Source organism: Sander lucioperca, chromosome 20 (genome assembly GCF_008315115.2).
Source record: "Sander lucioperca isolate FBNREF2018 chromosome 20, SLUC_FBN_1.2, whole genome shotgun sequence".
In the NCBI taxonomy this organism is placed as follows: domain Eukaryota; kingdom Metazoa; phylum Chordata; class Actinopteri; order Perciformes; family Percidae; genus Sander; species Sander lucioperca.
Genome location: NC_050192.1, coordinates 7789461 through 7801121, shown reverse-complemented (window position 1 = coordinate 7801121; position 11661 = coordinate 7789461). Strand labels below are relative to the sequence as shown.

At 38.9% G+C, this 11661-nt stretch overlaps 2 protein-coding genes across 3 annotated transcripts; one reads left to right on the top strand and one right to left on the bottom strand.

Moving 5' to 3' along the window:
* Positions 1 to 493: 493 nt before the first annotated feature.
* On the top strand, positions 494 to 3851 carry bik (BCL2 interacting killer). Of its 2 annotated transcripts, XM_035996239.1 has the most exons (7): positions 524 to 580; positions 666 to 694; positions 1526 to 1583; positions 1745 to 1847; positions 2633 to 2785; positions 2873 to 2951; positions 3565 to 3851. In XM_035996239.1, exons 3-7 carry the CDS (start codon positions 1526 to 1528, stop codon positions 3679 to 3681), a joined length of 510 nt encoding a protein of 169 aa, XP_035852132.1. In that variant the 5' UTR covers positions 524 to 580; positions 666 to 694; the 3' UTR covers positions 3682 to 3851. The 2 variants fall into 2 exon arrangements, with proteins under 2 accessions (XP_035852134.1, XP_035852132.1); XM_035996241.1 differs by lacking the exon at positions 1526 to 1583 and having other exon boundaries at positions 494 to 580.
* A 221-nt stretch (positions 3852 to 4072) lies between these two features.
* mcat (malonyl CoA:ACP acyltransferase (mitochondrial)) lies at positions 4073 to 11099 on the bottom strand. Its single transcript, XM_031313602.2, has 5 exons — positions 10475 to 11099; positions 9933 to 10020; positions 9630 to 9847; positions 9300 to 9437; positions 4073 to 4632 (listed from the first exon to the last, which is right to left on the bottom strand). The coding sequence occupies exons 1-5, from the start codon at positions 10910 to 10912 to the stop codon at positions 4360 to 4362; spliced, it is 1155 nt and encodes a 384-aa protein (XP_031169462.1). The 5' UTR covers positions 10913 to 11099; the 3' UTR covers positions 4073 to 4359.
* Positions 11100 to 11661: the final 562 nt, after the last annotated feature.

Sequence of the window (11661 nt, the reverse complement as noted above, 5' to 3'; positions counted from 1 at the left end):
ACCCACCGTGGTCTCCACATTCTTGATCGGCAGAAACGATTTTTGCTTGTTTGGGATCCGACTTGGCCAGTCGGCGTATTCGAAAAAGTTAAGCAAACTTTGTTGTCTTTTTGACATTATTATCCTCAACCAGCACAAGCGCTTGTGTCACTTGAAGTGCAGCGCCGCGCTGTTGAAGTGCCGATCCCCTCCCTCCGTCCCTCTCCCCCCTCTGTCTTACCCTGAAAATTCACCTCAAAACGCATTGAAAATGCAAACACAAGACTTTTGTGGAACTCCAATGGGGAATCAAGACTAACAAGACAGATAACAACATTGAACACTACACAAACAGTAGTTTATTTTTTTCATTTAGGCGACTAATTTTTCATAGTGACACAGGAGGTGCCGGATCCAATAAAAAAGGTTCCGGATCCAACGTCGGAGGTGCCGGAACATGTTCCGGCGTGTTCCGGCTCAAATTAAGCCCTGAGCCTATCCTGTCGCCACGGGGTGGTTCCTCTTGGTATCAGCAGGTAAAGGCGTGGCCCGTCATATTTGTGGCAGTTACCTGAGAGCGACGAGATTAAAGGACGCTGCTGTAAGTACAGAAAAAAAACACCTTTATTTCTTTATTGTATTACTTTCAAAGCATATTCATTATAATGTATTTACATTTATTACAGGGCGGCGTCTACTTTAATCAACACAACAGGTGGGTTTCATTTCTTTCTTGTTTTATAGTGCATGCACCTGTTTACTGCCTGGGGCGGCAGCATTTACACCCGTTTAACATCGAACATAATACTATTCCAACACGATACACTGTTAATTTGTAAATGTAGGTAGTCCTTTTTAAACGAATTAATATGTGCAGGTTAAATGTGTGATCTAATATGTGTGATCTTCAAAACGACCTTTGTTTGCTTTGGGTGAGAAGGATGACTTCATCTCTTTGTTATGACAATATGGCAAAGGACTATAGGCTATTACACCATTAATACTCCAAAACTGTCATCTGGGTATTATTTTGGAGCCTAACCTATGATTGTATTGTTACGGTTCCCACATTTAAGGCTATATTTAGGTGGTATTCTAAATGACATAATAATAAATACACAATAATACTATAAACATAAATCAATATAATCTTTTTCTATAGTTATAGTAAATCAACAAACAAATATCTGAAGTCTATAGGTAGATTCTTGGAAGCCAGTGATTTTTTTCATTTATTCTCGGTGAAATAATAAGGACAGTTTGGTTGATTTGAGTTATGGAAATTGTGGATTTGCATTGAGGCACACAAGTGCAAGTACAAAAGGAACTGGTCTGAGGACAGGTGCACGTAGGAGGGAACACACCTGATTGTTGGGGCAAATAACAAGTCATAAATGCAGTAATAAAGGAAGATTAGATAGTTAGACAGTTTCTATACTTCTATAGTTTTTTCCCTATAGTTCTAAACAGACATCTTAAACGTAAAAACACTTCAGTTGATATAAAGGCCTACAGTAGTAAGTTGTTGTTGGACTTTATCCAACAGATGATGTCATCTCTTCAAACCTGGGAGAGCCTGTTTTATCTACCTGGATCTCTCCCTGGTAACACAGCCACCACCTATCCTGCACATGACCCAGTATTTACATAGCCTGTTTATAAACGTTGGTACCCAGCATGGATAACATGGCCGATGAAGCTCTAGGAACTTTCTCTCACGTGTACTGATATGAATAATTTGAATAATACCGGTTTCTCTTCTCAGAAAACAAAATGGTGGAGCAAACAAGACAGCCGAGTCGTGTCGTCTCCCTCCAGGCTGGACCTGGTGAGGTGGGCACTGACAGCCTGTTTGACGTCAACCTCAGGTACATGTACTGCACAGGCCCTTCCCCACACCAGTCATAATAACAACACAGAGCTCAGACAGACTGAGCCTCAGGCTACAGACCATGTGGGATCAGTTGTACCAAAAACAAACAATATATATAAAAAATAATCACTTTGGTGTAGGATTTTTTTTGTTACACCTAATTAATATAAAGAAATAGACTAAATATGCACTGTTTATAATAACTAAAAAAATAAAAAATAATCGAAAATCGTGTGTATCGTGATTTTTTTCCCGACGATTTTTAAAATCGCTTCTTTTCCCTAGAATCAATTTTTTTCTTTCTTTTTTTCTTACCAGTGATTTATACGGTACCGCTGACGGCGAATACATCATATCTGTTTTTTGACTGAAAGCACAAAATGCAGAAAATACACGTTATGTACTTCTTTACACAAATAAATGTCAGACGGACTGACTGACGTGATATGCATTCTTTTTAGAAAACAATTCGTTTTTAGAATTGTCTCATGATATATTGTCTCTAGAAGTGTACTATTCAACTTTTGTTTTCGTTACACAAGGAAAAGAAAATCACAATGCTCAATACTATCGAATCGCAATGAATGAAAAACACGATACAAGTCGAATCGGCACCCATGTATCGTTAAAGAATCGAATCTGGACAAAGCATATCGACCCAGCCCTGCTAATAACAATTCATTACATACTTCAGTCTGACAGCACTTTGCTTGTGTGAGAAAGCCATCATTGTGAAAATCTTGGTAACTGAACAAGAGTCATGTCTGTTTGCTCCTTCAGGATAAATGACAGGGCTGCACGGGCCTTTGGGCAACAGTTGGCTCTAATTGGAGATCAGATGGACTGGGAATGGGCCAGCAGACAGCTGAACTGGCTACCAACGCCTCTACACGTGCTAAGACCCGCTCAGGCATTGACCAGGATCATATATCGGTATAAATCACAAAAAAACATCTTTCTCTGGAGCTTTTCTGTGTCTGGCTGTTGAGAAATTGTAACCTGGTGTTGCTTCTCTTTTAGGGATATCCACAATCAGTTATGGGGCTTCCAGGGCCTGTCTGCAGCGGTGAAGGCCTGGATAGCGAGCACTGCGCCTGGGGTATTCTATCTGTGTCTTAAGTGACCTTTTTGCTACTACTGCTTAGTTTAAAACATACAGTGTACAATAAAAAAAAACATCTTTTGGAAATTGATCTTAATGCCTTAATTAAAAAAAAGGAAAAATCCTAGAGATTGGCATGGTTTTATTTCAGTTAGCCTAATATCTGGTTTGATTTGCATTGAGAGATGATTTTATGGAAAGTACCCCATGCCAATCTCTGTAATGTGATGATGTGGGGCTATTTTAATTCCAAAGGCCAAGGGAACTTTATCATGATGCATAGTATCCTGGATCCATGAAATAACTGGCCTTTAAAAATAAAAATCTGCCTGGCTCTATGGGGATTTAACATAGGGGTTATACTTATGCCCCCTGTATTTTAAGGAAGAACATTTATTTATTTACGATACATTATTCATTCACAATGAAAATTGGTGTCCTTAAAGGTTGGATTTTTTGGATATTTTAAATAAGGCATTAAGATCAATTTCAAACAAGATGGATTTTTATTCCTCTTTTTAGTCAACTTTAGTATGGGTGTGGAAACTTAGTTTCTGAGCTCAAGTCTCATTGCACTTAGAATTGAAAACATTTCTCTTTCATTTCACAGGTGTCCAATTTAAAACCAGTAACCTGCACTGGCTGGGCCAGAGGAGCACTGGTGACTGTGGCGCTGTTGGCTGCAGTGACCATTTTGGGGGCACTAAGGGTGGAATGGAAAGCCTAAACAGGGACATAAGCAGGTCTTTTAGGCCATTATATATTTGACAAAAAAGGTTTTCAAATGAATGACAATTATTTCTGATTTGTTTCTGCTGTTTACTTCGACTTCTCTTTTTTATACTATCTTAATGACGTATTGAATTTGACACTATATGACCGGAAAACAGGTGGTTTGAAAAACAAAAAAAAAAAATACTGTAAAATTTGTCAGGGCATGTGGAAATTGTTAAATTGGTTTTACAGTGTTGCCCAAGGAGTTGGCCAGCGTATTGTAGCAGTGACATGTTGGTTCACAGTTGTATTAATGTCAAAAAGCATGTTTCCCATGACTGGACTGTTGCTGGCCTGCAGTCTTTTGTATCCAGATTAGTTTCTTACTGGTTTAAGAGGCCAACTTTTTTTTTTACAAATGATATGTAGCCTTGCTTTATATAAAATGAAGGGAGCTGGACTTTCTGTTTCAGATTGATTTCATGTGATGCAAATAAACTTCTAAATTACAAAATGTTCATCATGTCTCATTAATAAAAAAATATTTAATTACATAATAATAATAATAATGACACACAAACAAGACCATAAGAAGCAACCACAGGAGCTTGCAGGTTTAACAGGTCTTGCCGGTCATGACCACACCAAAACTAACACTGAGGCCCATTTTTTGACCTCCACATCTCTGCATTCAGTCTTCGTAAGTGGTGACTTCCACATGTGCGTACGTTTTGAAGGCCTTCCTGTTACACTTTTGAAGTGTGGCGCCGAGCTGCTTTCCGGGGCCGACCTCGTAGGTGTGGGGGAACTTCCTTCCCTGTGTCCTCTCATAGATCTCGTGCAGAGTTTGCTCCCACTTCACAGGCGACACCAGCTGCTTCACCAGCTGCCTGCGTACGTGGCTCTCATTCATGTAGCGTTTGCCGTCCACGTTGGAGTACACGTTGATCTCGGGGCGACGGACCTGAGCCGGAGAGAAATCTACGCGTTAGGTGACAAGCACTCCAGGCGTGCAACTTTGAAAAGTGGTAGCTGAACAAAATGGCTATTGGTGAGGTTAGAAAAACTTTCGTGAGATGTGGATGAAATTAATTAATACTAGTAATTAAAGCTGTCGGACGAATGTAGTGGAGTAAAAGTACCATTTTCCCTCTGAAATGTAGTGGAGTAGAAGTAGAAAGTGGCATGAAAAGAAAAGACTCAAGTATGTTTGTAGTATGTATATTTGTACTTACAGTCTTGAGTAAATGTACCTCTGCTCAAAGTAGAGTGAGAAATGTTTGTGAACAGCATAGGGCCTTGTCATTATGAAATAAATAAACACTAACCTATCACTGTTTAACCATCCAACTACCATAATGCATTTATGTCGAACTTCATCTTTTTATTTTTTTTATACCTTTATTTAACCAGGAGGTCCCATTGAGATTCAGAATCTCTTTTACAAGAGAGACCTGGCCAAGGTAGCAGCCAAATCACACAAATGCATACATAACAAACACCAAATTACATTTTCACGATAAAAGAAGTACAAAATGTTAAAAATAAAAATATAAAAACACAATGAGACTCTTAAGAAAAACAAGAACATGTCTCCATCACAACACTCTTTACAGTAGTTTTAAATTCATTTATGGACATAAGGGTTTCTAACTTTAGCTCTTTTTGTAGATTATTCCACCCCCAAGGTGCTAAATAAGAAAAAGCAGTTTTTCCCAATTCGGTTGTAACTCGTGGCACCTTAAAAAGCAACCACTTTGAGGAGCGTAGCTGATAGGTACCAGAGCAAACAGAGAGGAGGTTACAGAGGTACAGTGGAAATTTGCCAAGTATAGCTTTATAAATAAAGATATACCAGTGCTGTTGTCTACGAATTTTAAGTGATGTCCAACCAACTAAATCATAAAGAATGCAGTGATGGGTAAGGGACTTTGTATTTGTTATAAATCGTAGTGATACATGGTAAACTGAATCAACATGACGCAGGATGGAAAATGCAGCATGCATGTACAATATATCTCCATAATCAATTACAGGCAGAAAAGTAGCTTCCACAAGTTTCTTCTTAGCACTAAAAGTAAAGCAAGATTTGTTTCTGTAATAGAAGCCGAGCTTGACTTTAAGTTTCTTAACTAAAGCAGTAATATGTTCATTGAAGGAAAGCTTATCATCTATCCATATCCCCAAATACTTGTATGAAGACACTCTCTCAATTGAGTTCCCATCTAATGAAAAAAGGCCACAATTGTCGAGTAGCTGTGCTCGAGCTTTAGAGAAGACCATAAACTTTGTTTTCTGTGTATTTAAAACCAGTTTTAAACTCAATAATGTGTATTGCAGTGCCTGAAATGCAGTCTGAAGTTCCTGCACTGCTACTGAAATGGTGGAAGCCTGGGTGTAAACCACTGTATCATCAGCGTATAAATGTAATTTGGCTTGAACATCTCTATCCAAATCATTTATAAAAATTGAAAACAGAATGGGTCCTAAGATTGATCCTTGAGGGACACCTTTAGTTATTTCAAGAAAATCTGATTTATAACCTTCAGCATAAACACATTGAGTACGATCTACCAAATAATTCTGGAACCATGCAACAGCCTTCTCACTTAAACCAACTGAATGTAGTTTGGTCAATAACAATCCATGATCAACTGAATCAAATGCCTTAGACAGATCAACAAATAATGCAGCAGAATGTTGCTTCTTATCTAAGGCCCCGATAATATCATTTGTCACTAATGTAGCAGCAGTGATAGTGCTATGGCCACTTCTGAACCCTGACTGAAAATTATTTAAAACATTTTTGTCAGTCAAATACTGTTTTAACTGTACATTCACAAATGATTCTAAGATCTTTGACAAAACAGAAAGTTTTGATATTGGACGGTAATTATTCAATTCTGATGGGTCTCCACCTTTATGTAAAGGTAGAACATAGGCTGCTTTCCAACTTTTAGGAATGGAGTTAGAAAGAAGACTCAAATTAAAAATATGCGCTATGGGCTCAGCAATAATATCAGCTGCCATTACTAAATATTAGACGGACAGAAGTTGCAGTAAATGACAGGTGACTCTGAATCAACTTCCTGCCCTGAACTGTGATCCAAATCAAACTGTATCTGCATGCTTCCTGCATGGGCTCACATATGGCATTTCTCCCTGTTCATTCAAATCTCACTGTCTGTGTGTGTGTCTGTGAGTGTGAAAGTGACACTCTGACTGTACGAGAGATTCCCACCGTGTTTTCATTTAACATGACACCAAAGACTCAACACCACATTAAAGCATTGCGTTGCAGCGGGGAGCGTCCTGTGTGGGTCCCTGGAAGAAAACTTTCTAGTGTTACTGTGTTTCTTGGCTCTTATTGGGCAAAAATGGGGCTAAAATTAAGACATATTGACATTGATAATATAAAGGAGAAGTGGTTCCAAGCATAGTGAATGTCCCAATTCACGGCCCAAACTGAAAGGGACGCTTGTGAAGGAGGCATCTTGAAGACAGCAGCAAAAATGTTTAAGCTATTCCAGGTAGTAGAATGTGTACAGTACACTTTGTGTGATGCCCATGTAGTGACATTAATGCATAATGAAAGTTGGCTTTTTAAGAAAATGTGCCAAAATGCAAAAATCGGTCCCTTAGTGCAATTTTTTAATTTTTAATTTTTTAATTATTCATTTCAATGTCATTTTTTTTTTTTTGCTAAAAATTCTTCACATCTCCGTCTACATAATGACAATAAAGCTGCCACTTGACCTTATGGATCTGTTTAAGAAAGTAACAGTTGGAGTTTTTTCTCTCTGACTCAAAGGCCCTGTTTACACGTACATGGTTATTTTGAAAAATGGAGACATTTCCCTTCGTTTGGGCCCTTCGTTTACACGCAAACGGATAATTCGCCTCTGAAAACGAGTCTTTCTAAAACCTCTGGCCAGAGTGGAGATTTTGGAAAACTTTGTTTGCATGTAAACTGAGACAAACGGAGGTTTAGGCAGCCGAGGAAGTGAGGAAGAGAAGAGAGAGGAAATGATTCGTTGCTGTTGTTGCTATTTTCGGGATTCTGATTGGCTAACGTGGGCTTGAGCTTCTCGTTACACTGCCACCTACAGGTTTGGCATGCTCTTGACGGCATATATACACGGGTACGTGTAAACGAACACTTTTCTGAAAAATGACAGCTGTGCACAATGTTATTTTTGAAAACGGAGAGGTTGAAATGTCCGTTTATGAAAATAGCCGGCCACGTGTAAACGTAGCAAAACTTCTGCAAAGTTTCAGCAGAGCTGAGAAGATTCTAGGAAACAACTTCAGTTTGCAACAACAACAACAACAAGGGCTGTGCCCTTGCCTTGCAATGGAATTCAAATGAAAAGGTCTATGGGACTTTATTTATAGTCTTTACTGTAAAATAAATGCATTGTTGTGTTTAATAAAAATATTTTAATAGAGAAAGTATAACATTTCATCTTGTTACACTGTTAAGAAGACCCTAAGTGAACTTCATGTCAAATGCCATGTTGGGCTATACACTTCTATTTTGCCGTTTTTCAGTCTGGAGAAGTCATGTGATGCAGCCTAACATCACACAGTGTGTCATCACCATAGATATACACACACAAAGATCCCAGTTTTAAATATCTGTACATATTTAGTCTAATGTAAAATTGTAATGTCTTTACATTTTTTATTAGAATATACTTTTTGTTTCATATTGCTTAATAACCATACAAATAGATTTATAAAATGATATAAACCCATCCTAATATTGTGTTAATGTACATATAACTGTTTATTGTATTTTGTCTGATGCTTTGGCAACATACATTGTTATTGTATTGCGATGGAGCGGACACCCAGGAAAGACCCCAGCGACTGCTCCGTACTCCTCTTCCCCGGCCAGGGCAGCCAGTTTGTGGGCATGGGTAGAGGACTTTTGAAGTATCCTAACGTTAAAGAAATGTTCACGGTGGCCCAGAAGCTCCTCAGGTACGACCTGCGCTGCACTGCACTTACTCGTTCCCGTAGCAATACACCTGTCACGTTTGAAATCCATTGGACTAACGGTTCGAGAGATATGCTTATAACAGACACACAGAAACATAGACAGACAGACGTTCCTGTAATTTATAGATAAAGGAGTGGTGGACATCATTTTTTTACTTGGTTTGTTTAGTGCTGCAACTAACAATTCATTTCATTATTGTTTAATCTGAAGATTCTTTTTTCAATTAATAGATTAATAGTTTTGTCTATAAAATGTCGAAAAAACGACTTTTTAACTTACTATCAAACTACAAAGAAACTGGTTTAGAGCACGCTGTTGGGCAGTTCAAAGGGGTGGTTTTAACATCACATCTGTCTTATAGGTTTTGTAAATTAGCACTCTTTTACAGATTGTTAATGCTTCCCAAAGTGGGTGTTTTAAGGGCAGGCCATGGTTGCCACAAGAATGGTTCATTTTACAGTACTCTTTTAATATTCTTTCACTATATATAAAAACAAGGCAACATTTACATTCACTTCATGTTTATATTACATTTCCAAACATATAAAATTGGAAGAAATAAGCAAAAAACATGGAAATCATTAAATTACCATAACACATAACACCATGAAGAAAGTTTGACTGACCTCCACCTGTCTGAGCACCTCTCTGAGGGGTTCAGTAGCCGACTCCATCAGCTCGGTGTGAAAAGCCCCGCTGACTGGGAGAGGTTTGGTCCTCATGAACTGGAGACGTCGGGAATTTTGCTGGAGGAAATCCAGAGCCTGAGGAGACAACACAGTTATGATGAAAGAGATATCACAAGAGGAGTCTGAGACAAGACTGTTTTTTTAATCACACTTTTACGCAGATTTATAGCACTGTAATGATAATACAACAAGGATGTAAAGGATTTGTTGTGGTACATTTTGTGTCATATTATATGTTCATCCTAAGGCTGCCATAATGCTCCATACCTTTTGGTGCCCTGCGATGACCCTGCCATCGGGGAACAGATAGTTGGCCACAGAGCAAACCGGCTCCCCGATCCCCAGGCTTGTGCAGTGCTCTTTAGCCTGCACACAGGCATGTTTATACTGGGCCTGTGGCCTACCGATGACTGACAGCATCCCACTAGCAACCAGCTCGGATGCTTTCTGCATGGCCTCTGCACGGACCTTCACCGCATACAGAGCTAGAAGACACAGAGGGGGTAATATATTATATTTCTTTTAACTGAGCAACATCTGTGTCATGTACAAGTTAAGAAACATGTTTACCTTCTGCATAGTTCATGGCACCAGAAAAAACCAGGGCAGCAAATTCTCCAACGCTGAAACCTGCAGCAGCAACACACGTCTCAATGGCCTGTGTACAGAAGTGTAGAGAGTTACAAAAGAAAAAACTAAATAAGATGTTTTACCCAAGGGCGTAACTTTGGGTTCAACATTGGTGGGTTGAGATCTCTACTTTTGAGCCAAAAGGAAATTTTGAGCATATTAAACACTTCTTTTCCTGAATTCTGGTGAATTTTTCTGCAACAATGTGTGCCTTTTCTGCATCAAATGATGGTGCAAATGTCTTTAATTATGTAAAGGAAATTATTATTGGCCAGTTTTGATTATGGGGGGTTGTAAACTCCCTCCCCTGTAAATTACGCCAATTTACCCATTACTACTTTTACTTTAGTAAAATTTTGAATGCAGGGTTTTTACTTTTAATACAGTATTTGTTTATTGTACTAAAACTATAGAAAAACTTATTTCACCACTGCAAAAAACTGCTGTCGATCGATTATAGATTATTAAAATCAGACAGCCACCTTGGGGTTTTCGTGGTTGAGCCTCTCTACCGCAGCCAGTGAAGTGACAAACACCGCCGGCTGACAGTGAACCGTCTTCATCAGCTCCTCCTCGGGGCCCTCCAGGCACAGAGACAGCAGGTCGTATCCGAGGAGCTTCTGGGCCACCGTGAACATTTCTTTAACGTTAGGATACTTCAAAAGTCCTCTACCCATGCCCACAAACTGGCTGCCCTGGCCGGGGAAGAGGAGTACAGAGCAGTCGCTGGGGTCTTTCCTGGGTCTCCGCTCCATCGCAGGCGGCTCGCTTCCCAGGAGAGGTGCGGGGGTTTCGGGCGGAGGGTGGGGAGCTCCATCCTGGGAGCCAAGGTGGCTGCTGGACAGTCTCCTGCTCACAGAGACCAGCGACCTAAACTTCCCTCTGGAGGCTGCTGTCGTGACAAATACTGATGCCAACATGGCGTCACCTAATGATGTCTTCACGGATCAAGAAAGACCCATATTCTGCCTGGAAAAAACTATAATTAATGAAAGAAAAACTAAGGTTTGTGCTTAACGGTCAGCATGAGACAATCATGGGAGCCGCCATGTTAATTTAGGTCAAACAGGATTTGAGTTTGTTTTTTTCCGGTTCCCTTTCCGGTTCTTTTCTGCTGCAGCGACACCTTCAGGTCACAATATGTCATCATGACTTTTTTGGAAAAAGTACAAAATACAGAAGTAGGCTACAATAAAAATGTATGAATATCTTTTAAAAAAATATAATTTGCACTTACCAAAGATTTAGAAAAATCCCAACCTCAAAATTTGTATTTAATTTAGGATTACCCCTTGTATTTTTTGTATTTTTAATTTTCTGTTTTATCTTAGAATAAAACGTTATTGTCCCACCAATTCTTACCAGTTAAGACACAGTAAAACGGAATCAATCAACATAACACAATATGAAATAATAAACTATTATTACTATAAAATAGTGATTGCATATATGGTAAAATGAATTCCTTATGTTTTTTTGTTTATCGAAGGTGTCCCCCATAAGGCGCTTTCTGACTTAATTTTTTATTCTTTATAGCATTACAGTGGGTTTTATTGTCATTTATGTATTGCTATTATTATTGTTCTTTCATGATTATCAGCTCTTTGTCAATGTAATGGTTAATTTAACAACTTTTTGAATAACACTTTTTTGGGTGAGTTTTCAGGCT